The 19,183-nt window shown below is 42.9% G+C and overlaps 1 protein-coding gene across 2 annotated transcripts; it reads left to right on the plus strand.

Moving 5' to 3' along the window:
* The first annotated feature begins 14,274 nt into the window (after positions 1-14,274).
* On the plus strand, positions 14,275-18,360 carry LOC119308519 (protein MALE DISCOVERER 2-like). 2 transcript variants are annotated; one of them, XM_037584650.1, is made up of 8 exons: positions 14,275-14,705; positions 14,793-14,910; positions 15,015-15,102; positions 15,808-15,924; positions 16,576-16,895; positions 17,000-17,190; positions 17,336-17,468; positions 17,583-18,360. In XM_037584650.1, the coding sequence occupies exons 2-8, from the start codon at positions 14,817-14,819 to the stop codon at positions 18,164-18,166; spliced, it is 1,527 nt and encodes a 508-aa protein (XP_037440547.1). In that variant the 5' UTR covers positions 14,275-14,705; positions 14,793-14,816; the 3' UTR covers positions 18,167-18,360. The 2 variants fall into 2 exon arrangements, with proteins under 2 accessions (XP_037440547.1, XP_037440546.1); XM_037584649.1 differs by having other exon boundaries at positions 14,275-14,702.
* The last annotated feature ends 823 nt before the right edge of the window (positions 18,361-19,183 follow it).

Consider the following 19,183-nt stretch of genomic DNA (forward strand, 5'->3'; position numbering starts at 1 on the left):
AGTCTCAATTCGTGCCAACCCAACAGACACTTTCGGAGATACCTGTAATGCACCTTTATAGCCACCCAGTTACGTTGTGACGTTTGGTACACCCAAAGCATTCCTACGGTATCCGGGAGTTGCACAATCTCATGGTCTAAGGAAAAGATACTTGACATTAGAAAAGCTTTAGCATACGAACTACGATCTTTGTGCTAGGCTTAGGATTGGGTCTTGTCCATCACATCATTCTCCTAATGATGTGATCCCGTTATCAACGACATCCAATGTCCATGGTCAGGAAACCGTAACCATCTATTGATTAACGAGCTAGTCAACTAGAGGCTTACTAGGGACATGGTGTTGTCTATGTATCCACACATGTATCTGAGTTTCCTATCAATACAATTCTAGCATGGATAATAAACGATTATCATGAACAAGGAAATATAATAATAATCAATTTATTATTGCCTCTAGGGCATATTTCCAACAGTCTCCCACTTGCACTAGAGTCAATAATCTAGTTCACATCGATATGTGATTAACACTCACAGGTCACATCGCCATGTGACTAATACCCAAGAGTTTTAGGTTTGATCATGTTGCTTGTGAGAGAGGTTTTAGTCAATGGGTCTGAACCTTTCAGATCCGTGTGTGCTTTACAAATCTCTATGTCATCTCCTAGATGCAGCTACCACGTTCTATTTGGAGCTATTCCAAATAACTGTTCTACTTGGAGCTATTCTAAATTGTTGCTCCATTATACGTATCCGGTATCTCTACTCAGAGCTATCCGGATAGGTGTTAAGCTTGCATCGACGTAACCCTTTACGACGAACTCTTTTACCACCTCCATAATTGAGAAAATTCCTTAGTCCACTAGTTACTAAGGATAACTTTGACCGCTGTCCTGTGATCCATTCTTGGATCACTCTTGTACCCCTTGACTGACTCATGGTAAAGCACACTTCAGGTGCGGTACACAGCATAGCATACTGTAGAGCCTATGTCTTAAGCATAGGGGACGACCTTCGTTCCTTTCTCTCTATTCTGCCATGGTCGAGCTTTAAGTCTTAACTTCATACCTTACAACTCAGGCAAGAACTCCTTCTTTGACTGATCCATCTTGAACACCTTCAAGATCACGTCAAGGCATGTGCTCACGTCAAGATCACGTCGGTATACCGATACCTTGTTCAATCTCGTTACCGGCAAGTCTCTTTACTCGTTCCGTAACACATCATCCCGTGATCAACCCCTTGGTCACATTGTGCACATTATGATGATGTCCTACCGAGTGGGCCCAGAGATACCTCTCCGTTTACACGGAGTGACAAAATCCCAATCTCGATTCGTGCCAACCCAACAGACACTTTCAGAGATACCCGTAGTGTACCTTTATAGCCACCCAGTTACGTTGTGACGTTTGGCACACCCAAAGCACTCCTACGGTATCCGGGAGTTGCACAATCTCATGGTCTAAGGAAATGATACTTGACATTAGAAAAGCTTTAGCATACGAACTACATGATCTTGTGCTAGGCTTAGGATTGGGTCTTGTCCATCACATCATTCTCCTAATGATGTGATCCCGTTATCAACGACATCCTATGTCCATGGTCAGGAAACCGTAACCATCTATTGATTAACGAGCTAGTCAACTAGAGGCTTACTAGGGACATGGTGTTGTCTATGTATCCACACATGTATCTGAGTTTCCTATCAATACAATTCTAGCATGGATAATAAACGATTATCATGAACAAGGAAATATAATAATAATCAATTTATTATTGCCTCTAGGGCATATTTCCAACAGTCTCCCACTTGCACTAGAGTCAATAATCTAGTTCACATCGATATGTGATTAACACTCAAGGTCACATCCCCATGTGACTAACACCCAAAGAGTTTACTAGAGTCAATAATCTAGTTCACATTTACCATGTGATTAACACTCGATGAGTTCTGGGTTTGATCATGTTATGCTTGTGAGAGAGGTTATAGTCAACGGGTCTGAACCTTTCAGATCCATGTGTGCTTTACAAATCTCTATGTCATCTCCTAGATGTAGCTACCATGTTCTATTTGGAGCCATTCCAAATAACTGTTCCACTTGGAGCTATTCTAAATTGTTGCCCCATTATACGTATATGGTATCTCTACTCAGAGCTATCCGGATAGGTGTTAAGCTTGCATCGACATAACCCTTTACGACGAACTCTTTTACCACCTCCATAATCGAGAAAAATTCCTTAGTCCACTAGTTACTAAGGATAACTTTGACCGCTGTCCTGTGATCCATTCTTGGATCACTCTTGTACCCCTTGACTGACTCATGGCAAGGCACACTTTAGGTGCGGTACACAGCATAGCATACTGTAGAGCCTATGTCTTAAGCATAGGGGACGACCTTCGTCCTTTCTCTCTATTCTGCCGTGGTCGAGCTTTAAGTCTTAATTTCATACCTTACAACTCAGGCAAGAACTCCTTCTTTGACTGATCCATCTTGAACACCTTCAAGATCATGTCAAGGTATGTGCTCATTTGAAAGTACCATTAAGCGTTTTGATCTATCCTTATAGATCTTGGTGCTCAATGTTCAAGTAGCTTAATCCAGGCTTTCTATTGAAAAACACCTTTCAAATAACCCTATATGCTTTCTAGAAATTCTACATCATTTCTGATCATCAATATGTCAACAACATATACTCATCAGAAATTCTATAGTGCTCCCACTCACTTCTTTGGAAATACAAGTTTCTCATAAACTTTGTATAAATCCAAAATCTTTGATCATCTCATCAAAGCGTACATTCCAACTCCAAGATGCTTACTCCAGTCCTTGGAAGGATTGCTGGAGCTTTGCATACCTTTTAGCATCCTTAGGATCGACAAAACCTTTCTGATTGTATCGCATACAACCTTTCCTTACGAAGACTGGTAAGGAAACTCGTTTTGACATCCATCTGCCAGATTTCATAAATGCAGCTAATGCTAACATGAATCCGACGGACTTAAGCATCGCTACGGATGAGAAAATCTCATCGTAGTCAACTCCTTGAACTTGTAAAAAACTCTTCGTCACAAGTCAAGCTTCATAGATGGTGACATTACCATCCACGTCCGTCTTCTTCTTAAAGATCCATTTATCTCAATGGCTTGCCGATCATCGGGCAAGTCCACCAAAGTCCATGCTTTGCTCTGATACATGGATCCTATATCGGATTTCATGGCTTCTAACCATTTGTCGGAATTTGGGCCCACCATCGCTTCTCCATAGCTCATAGGTTCATTGTTGTCTAGCAACATGACTTCCAAGACAGGATTACGTACCACTCTGAAGTAGTACGCATCCTTGTCATCCTACGAGGTTTGGGAGTGACTTGATCTGAAGTTTCATGATCACTATCATAAGCTTCCACTTCAATTGGTGTAGGTGCCACAGGAACAACTCCCTGTGCCCTGTCACACACTAGTTGAAGAGACGGTTCAAGAACCTCATCAAGTCTCCACCATCCTCCCACTCAATTCTTTTGAGAGAAACCTTTCCTCGAGAAAGGACCCGATTCAAGAAACAATTCATCTTGCTTTTGGATCTGAATTAGGAGGTATACCCAACTGTTTTGGGTGTCCTATGAAGATGCATTTTATCCGCTTTGGGTTCGAGCTTATCAATCCTGAAACTTTTTCATATAAGCGTCGCAGCCCCAAACCTTTAAGAAACGACAACTTAGGTTTCTCCAAACCATAGTTCATACGGTGTCGTCTCAACGAAATTATGTGGTGCCCTATTTAAAGTGAATGTGGTTGTCTCTAATGCCTAACCCATGAACGATAGTGGTAACTCGATAAGAGACATCATGGTATGCACCATATCCAATAGGGTGCAACTATGACGTTTGGACACACCATCACACTATGGTGTTCCAGGCTGTATTAATTGCGAAACAATTTCCACAATGTCTTAATTGTGTGCCAAAACTCGTAACTCAGATATTCATCTCTATGATCATATCATAGACATTTTATCCTCTTGTCACAATGATCTTCTACTTCACTCTGAAATTACTTGAACCATTCAATAATTCAGACTTGTGTTTCATCAAGTAAATATTCTCAACATCTACTCGAATCATCTGTGAAGTAAGAACATAACGATATTCACTGCATGCCTCAGCACTCATTGGACTGCACACATCAAAATGTGTTACTTCCAACAAGTTGCTATCTTGTTCCATCTTACTGAAAACGAGGCTTTTCAGTCATCTTGCCCATGTGGTATGATTTGCATGTCCCAAGTGATTCAAAATCAAGTGAGTCAAAATGGTCCATTTGCATGGAGTTTCTTCATGCATATACACCAATAGACATGGTTCGCATGTCTCAAACTTTTCAAAAACGAGTGAGCCCAAAGATCCATCAACATGGAGCTTCTTCATGCGTTTTATACCGATATGACTTACGTGGCAGTGCCACAAGTAGGTGGTACTATCATTACTATCTTTTGGCATGAACATGTGTATCACTACGATCGAGATTTAATAAACCATTCATTTTAGGTGTAAGACCATTGAAGGTATTATTCAAATAAACAGAGTAACCATTATTCTCCTTAAATGAATAACCGTATTGCGATAGACGTAATCCAATCATGTCTATGCTCAACGCAAACACCAAATAACAATTATTTAGGTTTAACACCAATCTCTTTGGTAGAGGGAGCGTGCGATGCTTGATCATATCAAGCTTGGAAAAACTTCCAACACATATCGTCAGCTCACCTTTAGCTAGTCTCCGTTAATTCCGTAGCCTTTTGTTTCGAGTTACTAACACTTAGCAACCAAACCGGTATCTAATACCCTGGTGCTACTAGGAGTACTAGCAAAGTACACATTAACACAATGTATATCCAATATACTTCTATCGACCTTGCCAGCCTTCTTATCTACCAAGTATCTAGGGTAATTCTGCTCTAGTGGTTGTTCCCCTTATTACAGAAGCACTTAGTCTCGGGTTTGGGTTTTACCTTGGGTTTCTTCACTAGAGCAGCAGCTGATTTGCCGTTTGATGAAGTATCCCTTCTTGCCCTTGCCCTTCTTGAAACTAGTGGTTTCACCAACCATCAACAATTGATGCTCCTTCTTGATTTCTACTTTCGCGGTGTCAAACATCGCGAATACCTCAAGGATCATCATATCTATCCCTGATATGTTATAGTTCATCACGAAGCTCTAACAGCTTGGTGGCAATGACTTTGGAGAACCATCACTGTCTTATCTGGAAGATCAACTCCCACTCGATTCAAATGATTGTTGTACTCAGACAATCTGAGCACAAGCTCAACAATTGAGCTTTTCTCCTTAGTTTGCAGGTTAAGAAAGTCATCGGAGGTCTTATACCTCTTGACATGGGCACGAGCCTGAAATCCCAATTTCAGCCCTCAAAACATCTTATATGTTTCGCGATGTTTCAAAAACGTCTTTGGTGCCTCAACTCTAAACCGTTTAACTGAACTATCACGTAGTTATCAAAACGTGTATGTCAGATGTTCGCAACAACCACAGACAACGTTCGAGGTTCAGCACACTGAGCGGTGCATTAAGGACATAAGCCTTCTATGAAGCAATGAGGACAATCTTCAGTTTACGGACCTAGTCCGCATAATTGCTACTATCAACTTTCAACTAATTTTTCTCTAGGAACATATCTAAACAGTAGAACTATAGCGTGAGCTACGACATAATTTGCAAAAACCTTTTGACTATGTTCAGGATAATTAAGTTCATCTTATGAACTCCCACTCAGATAGACATCCCTCTAGTCATCTAAGTGATTACATGATCCGAGTCAAACTAGGCCGTGTCCGATCATCACGTGAGACGGACTAGTCATCATCGGTGAACATCTTCATGTTGATCGTATCTTCTATATGACTCATGCTCGACCTTTCGGTCTCCGTGTTCCGAGGCCATGTCTGTACATGCTAGGCTCGTCAAGTTAACCCTAAGTGTTTCGCGTGTGTTCCGAGGCCATGTCTGTACATGCTAGGCTCGTCAACACCCGTTGTATTTGAACGTCTGAATAAAACACCCGATCATCACGTGATGTTTTGAAACAGCAAACTGTCGCAACGGTGCACAGTTAGGGGAGAACACTTCTTGAAATTGTTGTAAGGGATCATCTTATTTACTACCGTCGTTCTAAGCAAATAAGATGTATAAACATGATAAACATCACATGCAATCAAATAGTGACATGATATGGCCATCATCACTTTGCTCCTTTTGATCTCCATCTTCGGGGCTCCATGATCATCATCGTCACCGGCATGACACCATGATCTCCATCATCATGATCTCCATGAAGTTGCCTCGCCAACTATTACTTCTACTACTATGGCTAACGGTTAGCAATAAAGTAAAGTAATTACATGACGTTTAAGTTGACACGCAGGTCACAAATAAATAAAGACAACTCCTATGGCTCCTGCCGGTTGTCATACTCATCGACATGCAAGTCGTGATTCCTATTGCAAGAACATGATCAATCTCATACATCACATATATCATTCATCACATCCTTTTTTGGCCATATCACATCACATAGCATACCCTGCAAAAACAAGTTAGACGTCCTCTAATTGTTGTTTGCATGTTTTACGTGGCTGCTATGGGTTTCTAGCAAGAACGTTTCTTACCTACGCATGAACCACAACGTGATATGCCAATTGCTATTTACCCTTCATAAGGACCCTTTTCATCGAATCCGATCCGACTAAAGTGGGAGAGACAGACACCCGCCAGCCACCTTATGCAACTAGTGCATGTTTGTCGGTGGAACCGGTCTCACGTAAGCGTACGTGTAAGGTTGGTCCGGGCCGCTTCATCCCACGATGCCGCCGAATCAAGATAAGACTAGTAACGGCAAGCATATTGAACAATATCGATGCCCACAACTACTTTGTGTTCTACTCGTGCAAAGAATCTACGCAATAGACCTAGCTCATGACGCCACTGTTGGGGAACGTAGCATAAATTCAAAATTTTCCTACGTGTCACCAAGATCAATCTATGGAGAGACCAGCAACGAGGGGAAGGAGAGTGCATCTACATACCCTTGTAGATCGCTAAGCGGAAGCGTTCAAGTGAACGGGGTTGATGGAGTCGTACTCGTCGTGATTCAGATCACCGATGATCCTAGTGCCGAACGGACGGCACCTCCGCGTTCAACACACGTACAGCTCGACGATGTCTCCCACGCCTTGATCCAGCAAGGAGAGAGGGAGAGGTTGAGGAAGACTCCATCCAGCAGCAGCACAACGGCGTGGTGGTGATGGAGGAGCGTGGCAATCCTGCTGGGCTTCGCCAAGCACCTACGGGAGAGGAGGAGGTGTCACGGGAGGGAGGGAGGTGCCAAGGGCTTAGGTATGGATGCCCTCCCTCCCCTCCACTATATATAGGGGCAGGGGAGAGGGGGGAGGCGCAGCCTTGCCCCTTCCTCCAAGGAAGGGGTGCGGCTAAGAGGGGGGGAGGAGTCCATCCTCCCCAAGGCACCTCGGAGGTGCCTTCCCCCTTGAGGACTCTTCCCTCTAGGGTTCCCTAGGCGCATGGGCCTCTTGGGGCTGGTGCCCTTGGCCCATGTAGGCCAAGGCGCACCCCCTACAGCCCATGTGGCCCCCCAGGGCAGGTGTCCCCACCCGGTGGGCCCCCGGGACCCTTCCGGTGGTCCCGGTACAATACCGATGACCCCGAAACTTGTCCCGATGGCCGAAATAGGACTTCCTATATATAAATCTTTACCTCCGGACCATTCCGGAACTCCTCGTGACGTCCGGGATCTCATCCGGGACTCCGAACAACATTTGGTAACCACATACAAGCTTCCTTTATAACCCTAGCGTCATCGAACCTTAAGTGTGTAGACCCTACGGGTTCGGGAGACATGCAGACATGACCGAGATGTTCTCCGGTCAATAACCAACAGCGGGATCTGGATACCCATGTTGGCTCCCACATGTTCCACGATGATCTCATCGGATGAACCACGATGTCAAGGACTTAATCAATCCCGTATACAATTCCCTTTGTCTAGCGGTATAGTACTTGCCCGAGATTCGATCGTCAGTATACCGATACCTTGTTCAATCTCGTTACCGGCAAGTCTCTTTACTCGTTCCGTAACACATCATCCCGTGATCAACTCCTTGATCACATTGTGCACATTACGATGATGTCCTACCGAGTGGGCCCAGAGATACCTCTCCGTTTACACGGAGTGACAAATCCCAGTCTCAATTCGTGCCAACCCAACAGACACTTTTGGAGATACCTGTAATGCACCTTTATAGCCACCCAGTTACGTTGTGACGTTTGGTACACCCAAAGCATTCCTACGGTATCCGGGAGTTGCACAATCTCATGGTCTAAGGAAAAGATACTTGACATTAGAAAAGCTTTAGCATACGAACTACGATCTTTGTGCTAGGCTTAGGATTGGGTCTTGTCCATCACATCATTCTCCTAATGATGTGATCCCGTTATCAACGACATCCAATGTCCATGGTCAGGAAACCGTAACCATCTATTGATTAACGAGCTAGTCAACTAGAGGCTTACTAGGGACATGGTGTTGTCTATGTATCCACACATGTATCTGAGTTTCCTATCAATACAATTCTAGCATGGATAATAAACGATTATCATGAACAAGGAAATATAATAATAATCAATTTATTATTGCCTCTAGGGCATATTTCCAACATGAACTAGCTAGGGTGTGACACTTTAGTTCTTCAAACTTTTTGATACTTGTTGCCAAAGGGGGAGAATTAGTATAGATCATTAGGCTCAGAGAGAGAGAGAGAGAGAGAGAGAGAGAGAGACTTTCTTTTTCTCGTTTGATTTTCTTGAGTTTGGTGCTACTTTGTGATACTTTTGTTTGATGCCTGTATGAGAGAACGTTACTTTGTGCTTGATCATACCATACTTCTTTGCTATACATGCTTACATATGTATTCATATGCTCTTTGTGTGATCATTCACTTATGTGCTTGGTGATGAGTGGTTCTTACACCGCAATCATACCATTTTGAGTGCTCCACCAAGATGTATGTGACATGGAAGAGGGACCAATGATCCTAATCGATTGTGCATTTGCATTCAAACAAAAATTCTTAATAATGCACAAATTAGGGGGAGCTATTACTTATCACATACTTCTCAAAGTGACAATGTATTTCATTGATTATACCATTTGTCGAAGCTTTGATCTGTATGTTGTCATCAATTACAAAAAAGGGAGAGACTGAAAGTACAACTAATCCCCGGGTGGTTTTGGTAATTCATAGATCAAAGCAATCTAATGCTTACCGAAACTAGATTTCAGAAAAGATCAATGATTGGCATGGCAAAGACATGAGAATGTGGACCCCTCAAAATGCTAAGTACATGGAACTGGCAAATATTCAAGACTCTACATTTTTGGTTAAGTGATCCAAGATCACATACAGTCCTTAGGAAAGCCAATACTATTAAAGGGGATGAGGTTTTGATCATGACTCAATTGCTCAAGTGCTTCATGACATTGCTCCAAAACCCTCAAACACTTTCTCCACTTCATATATGTCCAAACCCTAAAAAGCTGATCCCACCGAAAGCATTCCCTCCGGACCCACCGAGTTGATCCTATACACTTCCAAGCCAAAACCTAGAATTTCGGTCTCACCGAGATTGCGATCGGTCTCACCGAGTTACTGTGACCAAGTTTCTGTAAGCCAATTCGTTCACTTCAAAATCTCTGAGTTGAACTGATCAGAACTACCAAAACGAAGTCCTGCCTAGGTTATCGCATTTTGATCTATCCAAGATTACCACTTCGATCCCACCGAAAAGCCCACCGTTCATATCTTTTACACAGGTTGGTCTCGTCGAGTTTTTGGACCAGTGTCACGAGTTGAGTCAAATGTGTGTAATGATTGGATTTTGGGCAAAGGCTAAGTACCGCTCCACCCCCACCTACTCTCTAAGAGAGCAATCAGAACGAATCTACAATTCCACCATTCATTTTCTGAGAGAGAACCACCTACTCATGTGTTGAGATAAAGAGATTACAATCCAACCATTTGAACCTTGATTTCTAGCCTCCTCAAGTTGCTCCACTCCAATCTTTCTCCTACCAAAGTCAATTCCGTGAGAGAGTGACTGAGTGTTGAGGAGACTATCATTTGAAGCACAAGAGTAAGGAGTTCATCATCAACAACACTATCTATTACCTTTTGGAGAGTGGTGTCTCCTAGATTGGTTGGGTGTCACTTGGGAGCCTCTGAGATATTGTGGAGTTGAACCAAGGAGTTTGTAAGGGCAAGGAGATTGCCTACTTTGTGAAGATCTACCTCGAGTGAGGCTAGTCCTTTGTGGACGTAAGCCATGGTGGAATAGACAAGGTTGCTTCTTCATGGACCCTTCATGGGTGGAGCCCTCTATGGGTTGAAGTCTTCATCAATGTGGACGTATGATAGCACCACCTATCGGAACCATGCCAAAAATCAACGTGTCTTCATTGCATTTGATTTCTTCGATCCCTCCTTTATGTTCATATGCAAATCTTTACTTTTTCGTTGTTCAACTCTTAGACTTGCATGTGTAGGGTGTTACTTGACTTGGTAGTATTTCTAAAACTTGCCTACAACTAAAATTGGGAAAATGACAAGTTTTTATTTCGTCAAGTAGTCTAATCACTCCCCTCTAGACATACTTTCGATCCTACAATACTATAATTTTCATGGAGCCTGGTATGACCAAGGCAAGAAATATGAAGTTGGCGTTGTGTCCTTTTGAACAACTATTTGGTCTAAAAATTATTTTCCACAAATGTGAATTGTTCTATGATACATCTCAAACATATCTATAATTTTTGGTTGTTCCATGCTATTATACTATCACTTTTGTATACTTTTTATACCATTTTACCTTTTGAACTAACCTATTAATTTAGTGTCCAGTGCCAGTTCTTGTTTTTTTGCATGTTTTTGGTTTTACGAGAATTCAATATGTATGGAGGTCAAAATAACTTGCCGATTTAATACGATTTTTTTCGGGCAACAAAGGACCCATGAAGCTTCAGAAGAGATCGAGAGGAGCCATAGGGGACCCACATGACCACCTGGTGCGCCCCTTCCCTAGGCCCCCTAGTCCGTGTGGGCCCACCTGCACCGCGTTTTATCCATTTCACTGACACAAATTTTTATAAATACCAAAACCCCCTGCCATATCTTTAGAAGAATTTTTCCGCCGCCACAAGTTCCTGTTTTGCAAAGATCCAATCTAGAGGCTTGTTCTGGAGCTCTGCCGGAGGATTCTTCATCAACCTTGCTGCCTCCATGACTATGTGTGAGTAGTTCCATCAGGACCTTAGGATCCATAGTAGTAGCTAGAGGACTCTCTCTATTTGGATTTTTAATATCATGTTCCTGTGAGCTACCTCACATGATCATGATCAATTTGATGTAATTCTTTGGTGTGTTTGTTGGGACATAATTGTCACATTATGAATCGGGTTGTTCAATGAAATCAATTGAATCTTTTGAGATTTTCTTGCTGTATAATTAAATAGCTTTGCATGCTCTCTGATCTATCTATCTATCTATCTTTTTTTCTAGGTTTCACAACTGACTCTTGATGCATGGCGCGTTCTAGTCGAGACATAATTTGGATCCCTCACGTCGAGTCGTTGCAAGCACATCTTAACGCGTGTTTTCCAAAGCACAAATTATGATCATGATTATCCCGATCACAAACATATGGTTGTAAGAATCAAGTCCTCATAACCATGTTTGTTTTCGTTAAAGTGTTTTCAGTAGCAACTTGATTACAATCCGGTCTAAAAAATGAAAATTAATACTCTCACAAAAGCTTTGTAGAAACCCTTGTTACAAGTGCACGTCTCTCATGGGTTCGATAACTCAACGTCACTCCTTGGGGAAAGAGGCTGGGAACCTTTCTCCTATCCATTATTGGATGGACTCATTAGGTCGGCCCCTATCTGTCGGATCACCGCCTTGGAGAAGAAGCCATGATAATACAGATCAATGCACCCTTGGAGCATCTCTAGCATACCCCCTATCCTAAAAATCCAAACACTCCACCTTATCCCATTTCCTTATAATTTTTAAGGAACTAAAGTTTTCTTCACCTAACAACCCCTGGAACTTAACCCCCCTTTTTTGGTTTGCTAATTCTGTCAAACATTTTCAATCTTATCACATATCAAATTTAATGTCCTCAAAGTTAACCATGCAAATTAAAACACAACATACAATTCAAATGAATTTAACATTCAAATAAACATGATAAAATCACAAGAATCAAGTGCTATGAAGATGTCGATGGGCTCAATAAATTCTTCTTGAAGTTGGTTGTGAGCTTCTTGGTTCTCGATCCTTCGATGTCTAGTACCTCCTCCTATCATGTGGCCGAAAGGTCTTTGATGACGATACTCCATAAATTTCTTCCAGCAACTACAAATACAAGCATATGACCAAACATGATATGGTTAGGCCTTGCTTGTCTAGGTTTTTGGAGCAACTTTTTCTATAAAAATAAGGCAAAGCCCAAATAAAAATGGGATTTTAGACCCACTATCAGCCATAAGGTAAGCAACTTTTTTCTTTCCAAAAACTCTTAGAACTATTAACCAAACCACATGTACAAACATCTTTTTTCTACATCTAAGTCCTTTGAGCCATCTCTTCCTTCCAGTATATCTGCCATCAAATTTAGATAACACTTTACTATTATTAGTGGAAAAAAGATAACACTATACGATTACACAACTTTGTTGTACTAAGGGCATCTTCAACACTAACCCTCAAGCCACCCACATCTGTCCGGACCAGTCTATCATGACGTGTTTTGGCATCCAGCGAGGTACCCCATCCGTCCGTGGACCAGTCCAAACGTCTGTTTTCTCCCAAACTAGGAGCACTACATCAAACACGACTTAGTTCATCAAAGTTCAGGCATAATTTACATAAAACAAATGATATTTCATTCGTTTAACTAAACCAAGCTCGTAACACTCAAATTAATTATAGAAAATAGCATAATTCATCCATAAATAGCAAGCAAATATCTCTAGTACAACAATAGGTCAAATTCAACGTATAACCAGATGTTCAACAAGTTGTTCGAATTCACCGATTCCAAATTCAATGATACTATAATCAGAGTCGATACATGTCGTCCCACACAAGTTGACCCTTAAACTTCATCCAACAATTTATGTGCGTGAATGGCCTGCCCACGGTCCTCTTGTACTACACGACAGAGCGTGCAACCTATACAATGTGTAGAGTAACATTGAGTGGATAAATGAATTAATCAACATGTAGATCAAGAAGAAGCAAACTTACGATCTACATGGTTGACACACCCAATGGCAACATTGTCCCCACACGTTCAACTGCGCCGCAGGACTTCATGACGGAGTTGCAAATGGTGTACCATCAGTGAGATATTGACCTCACATTCTGTTCATGGATGATGTGTATGCCTAGAGTGCTTTCACACATGAAACAAATCATGCACGCGCCATCAAAAGATCGAGCTCCTTGAGTTCATGCCTACAAAGTATGCGGCTATGGCCAACCATGCATCACACAACTCATCCTCCTTCACCTAGTACCCCGCCATCGTGCTTACTCTAGAAAACAACAAGAAGTTCAACAAAAAGCTCAATGGCGTTTGACCGAACAGTTGGCGGGCACGTTGTCCGCCATGGACGTCGTTGATAGGGGACGAAGGGTACTTGGCTGCAGAGGGATCCTAGGTGAACGGCGGCGTAGTCCAAGAAGGGCAAGCGCGTTAGTGGCGGCCGCGGACGTCCTACGATGCCTTGGTGACTTGCGGCGTTGAAAAAAGAGGATGCGGATGCAAAGCAAGAATGGAATGGAAGAAAGCAATCCATAAGGGGTATTTGAGTGAGTCTGGGGTTCTCGTAAAGCCATCACTGTTTACGTCTTCACTGCTCCGCAGACGGATAGGGTGTCTGATTTGGGGAGCGTTGGAGATGCCCGAAATGACGAGTACAACCATGTCATGTTCCCGTGGACAATGATTCGATTCCCGTGAAAATCCCGCATAATCACTGCGCAATTTCAGGCAAAACAAGAAGAATTAAGAGAGGAAAGAAAAGTGAGGGAAATTTCCACCTGCCATGTGTGCATGGTACCTGGCTGGCCTGAAAGAAACAGGCAGGCAGGCAGACATCCACGCCTGCCTCCGATCCACCCAAAAGTACACTCCAGTCCCAATATTCCGCGTCCTGGACTGACTTGTGCTCGGAGCTCTTCTTCTTTCTCCTCTGCCTTCTCGGCCTCTCCCAGCTCATCCCGTTCCCAGCACACTGCCCGCGCCCTGCCTCCTCTTCTCTCGATTCCCCCCTTTAGCCATCTTTACAGGCACAAAATCATCCTATCCTTTTCCTGCTACTCCTCTCCTTCTCCACATTCCGTGAGCGCGTTTTCCCCTCTTGAATCTCCGGCTCTTGAGACACAGATCCGCGAGGGGTGGTGGATTCTTTACTTGCTCGTTCCAAAAATCCCACGCTGCCCCGCTGCTCCACTTACCTTGTAGTAGCGGAGACACTTTACCCGATTCGTTTCTTCAGGCGGCATGGAACGCCGTGTGCTTCCACGGTGCCAAGGATTTCAGCAGCTTTAGGTGGTGGTATATATGTGACTGTTGGAATCTTTCCCTTCCTTTTATCGTCTCCCGTTCTGCTCTTACTGTCTTTTACTACTAATCTTGCAGAGCTGCCTGGACACTGGGGGCGGAATGGAGGTCTGGAGCGTCAGAGCGGCGCAGCTCTTGCTCTTCTTCTTCCTCTTGTCTGAGAGGCATGGGCCTTGTGCCGCCCTCGGTGAAGAAGGTGAGTTGGATTTCCCATGGGGTTGCGACCAGGAAGTGGCCATGGTGGTGTTGGTTCAAGTGGAACAGTCGTTGACCATCTGTGTGTCTATCTTGGTGCTTCAGGGCGAGCCATGGGTTTCAGAGAAGAGCGCCCAAGTGGGTCGTTATGGAATTTGGGGGAAAAGAAGGTTTTCGGCGCATCGGTGACGTTGTAAGTCAGCCTGATCTCTTCTTGTTCTTGCAGGATCAAATTCATGGTGAAATGATTGCTACCTGTTTTTTTCTGTGAAGATGTCAAATCATTTGCAAGTACCTAGTTATCTTGTATGTCATGATTAAGTTATGATTATCATTTACTCCCTCCGTCCCATAATGTAAGACGTTTTTTTGACACTAGTAGTGTCAAAAAAACGTCTACTAGTGTCAAAAAAACGTCTTACATTATGGGACGGAGGGAGTACTTGTTAGTCATGATTAAGTTACTCATGGAACAAGTCCTTTGATTTCAAGGGGTACATGATATTGCCCGCCATTGTCTTTTTTTATTTGTAGCGTCATGGATTTACAAGTCAAAGGGGTCTAGAAGAAGCCATGACTATTAGAGAATATGCAGGACAGCTAGATGTCTTTCTAGAGGAAGCTATGATTTTGTCTCTGGAATATTTAGGATACGTGTGTGGAAGAAGGTTTTGACTTTTAAGCATTTCTTTATGCGTTCCTTTTTTTTTTGACAATATCGAAAAATATTACCTTCATGGATCAATTCCTTCAGGTCTAGGGAAAACAGTATTTCTGTGAGTAAATTGCATCTGGAGCATTACAGAATTAAATTTCTGCAGTGCTTGATACATAATCTTTATTTTTTGTACATTATGGGATTGATACATAATCTAAAGCCATGTGATGATTTTTGCAGCTTAGTCAAGGGAAACAAACTATCAATTGAAATTCCTAACGAGTTGCAAGAGCGTATCATGATTTCAGAGGTTCTAACTGATGGAAGGCAACAATTGTGCAGAAAATGTTTAACAAAGTCAGTCTTCTTCTTTATATACCAGCTTCCCTTCGTAAGAATTTTTGAGTGAGTAAGATGGGCATAACTTCTAAAGTAAAACTGATATGACACAGGCAGTTGAAAACCAAAATACTCTGTTTCAGTTTAACCGGCAATCTTGACTTTGACTAGTTAAACCTTACAATCTTTTCCCCACAAAATAAAATAAAACAAATAGAACTCACACTCTTTGAATCTTTCGGTAAACTTTTACTGTTAGATTTACCATTACATAATGTTTTGATCATGTTCACTTCCATAACGTTTAAGAAATGTACTATACTACAAAACAAACAAGAAAGATTTAGCATTGGAGATCGTGTGTAATAAATAAAAACAGATCTAGTACCTTCTGTTGTCACTTATTATGTCCATTCTTTATCGAAAAACTTATTGTGGCCCCTTGAAAATACATGCTCATTTTCACTAAAAATAGGTTAAAGGCAAATGCCAAACATAAGTATACATGACAGCTGTTGTACAAGGGATGTGTAACCTGTCTCTTACATTAGTAAAACTTGAGCATTGATATGTTAAAGCTTGAAGCGTGGAGAATACTGATATGCTAACTGTGGACTATACAAGTTTAACAATCAGACTCTTCAATTTATATTGATGTTTTATATGCAGAACCATACGGAGTACCACCCTGAGGCAACTCCTACAGGCAAGGGAGCTGCAAGAATCAGCACCTTCCTCTAAGGCTACCAATCAGCCTCATAAAAGCCAGCCTCCCATGCCTTCGCCGCCATCGCATTCGCAAGCTGAAACCAACGAGTCTTCTTCTGTGCTTCACTGGACTATCTACGCATTGTGCGTCAGTGGAGCGCTTGGCCTTGTGGTTATAGCGACTGTTGTGTATCTACTTGTCTCCCGTAGAAAGAAGGATAACACCGTCAATCCATGGGCTACCGGGCTGAGTGGACAGCTAAGGAAAGCCTTCGTGACAGGTCAGTCTCCTATTACCTGAAGCTAAAATGCCGTATTACATCATCTGAAATGTGCGCCACACATTGAACTTGGAGATGTTGAGTGTGCTTTACCTTGTGGGCAGGTGTTCCTTCTTTAGGAAGGGCCGAACTTGAGGCGGCGTGTGAGAATTTCAGCAATGTGATCGGTACTGTATCTGACAGTGCATTGTACAAGGGAACCCTGTCGAGTGGAGTTGAAATAGCTGTTGCCTCCAGTCCAGTTAAGTCTGCCAAAGAATGGTCGGATCGGTCTGAGGAGCAATTTAGGAACAAGGTAACCTGATTGGCGAAACTACAACAGTGCTCGATTTTTTTTTCAACTTGCGTAGTACTACTGCATAATTAGTACGGATATAACTAATAGGTGAAACCACAACAATGTTGTGCTGTCTGTGCCTGACCAAGTCTTCCTCTTTCAGATCTCTGTGTTATCCAAAGTGAACCATAAGAACTTCATGAACCTACTTGGTTACTGCACATGCGACGATCCCTTCACCAGGATGATGGTGTTTGAGTACGCTCCATGTGGTTCGCTCTTCGAGCATTTGCACGGTGAGTGTCCTAGCTGCACATCAGTATCTGAACACCTTCCATATGCTGTTCTCGCTTCTGTCAGTTCTCTCTCAGAAACAGTAACGCTCATCCGATCCATGTTTTTTGATGCAGTCAGGGAAGCAGAGCACCTGGACTGGCCTACCCGGCTGCGCATCATCATGGGAGTAACATACTGCCTGGAGCACATGAACCAGCTAGACCCTCCTGTCACCCCAAGAACCCTAAACTCTTCGTCAATCTACCTCACCGAGGACTACGCGGCCAAGTTCTCCGACACCGAGTTCTGGAAGGACGACGACGGAGACGTGGCGCCGACGCGATCCGCAGGCCAGGACAGCATCGTCTACAAGTTCGGGATATTGCTGCTCGAGGTGATCTCCGGCCGGCTGCCCTTCTCCGAGGACCACGGCCTGCTTGTCCTCTGGGCCTCCAGCTATCTGGACGGCAAGCGGCTGATCGGTTCGATGGCCGACCCGGTGCTCAGGGCGTCGTCGCCTGTGCCCGAAGGGGACCTGGCGGCGCTGTGTGATGTCGTGAGGCTGTGCATCAACCGCGAGGCGGCCAAGAGGCCGTCCATGGGCGAGGTCGCGGGGCTGATGAAAGGCGCCGTCGGACTGTCGCCAGAGCAGACGACCCCGAGGAACAACCCGCTGTGGTGGGCTGAGCTCGAGATTATGTCCACGGCATCCACCTGAAATGACACATAAAGGGAAGGATAATTATACTGTACTAGATTTTGCATTTTAGTTTCTTCTTCCATTACATTTTTTTGTATGATATGATATATGGTACATCCTTTTGGCCTCAGTTTGTTTTTGTCCTTGGATCACTGTGATCCTGCATATTTCTAAAAGTTGAAAGGAATAGTAATTATCATTGTTGATGTGTATTTGTTAAAATTGTGTTGAATATGTGTATTGGGGCTACAGTTAGACTTATAGCACGTGGAGGGTTAGGTGTTTGAAGCACACACGTGTAACTTGGGACTATTATATAAAGTCACCACGGGTAGCCAAATTTGACTGACAGAAATCACGAAAGGGACGGTTGGGGCGTCGGTGTGGCGTTGCCTGATGGCCTTGGAGGGGTTATTGTTGATCTGTGTTATGTGATTTGGTAGATGGGGAGGTGAGCCCCCATAGTCATGCCTCGGGATTAGTCACGATGGTGAATCTCGTTAACAAAACATCGTGTGTCTTGTCTACTTTTCTGCATTTCTAACCATATTTGCATTTCTATTATTTTTCATGTATCCCTTGGAAACCATCTGATTAATACATGTAGCATACTATACTATTCAAAATAAATAAATACATATAGCATACATAGACAGTGCTCCATATTCCATCATCGTAAAAGTTGATGACGGAAGTTTTTATTAGCCCCTCTCTCTGAATCATGAGATGCATACGGCTTAAGTTATTACATCGCTGAGTACAAAGTTTGCAAACAATGGTCTTGCCAAAAATGAGGGAAACAACAAAACTATCAAACCACTCGAACGAACATACTAAACAAAACCACTCTAAATACTGAGAAGCCTATCACTAGCACACCACTCAAACTGAATCCTATGGAAAAAAAATAAGGATTGCAATCCTACAAATCAAATAATGCATGTAGAGAAAACTCGTAAGGATTATAATCCTTCAAGAATAACACATAGGATAGACAGCAAGAGCCCTGCTATAGAAATATTTACAAGAACCTAA

This window comes from Triticum dicoccoides, chromosome 5B (assembly GCF_002162155.2).
Source record: "Triticum dicoccoides isolate Atlit2015 ecotype Zavitan chromosome 5B, WEW_v2.0, whole genome shotgun sequence".
NCBI classification, from domain to species: domain Eukaryota; kingdom Viridiplantae; phylum Streptophyta; class Magnoliopsida; order Poales; family Poaceae; genus Triticum; species Triticum dicoccoides.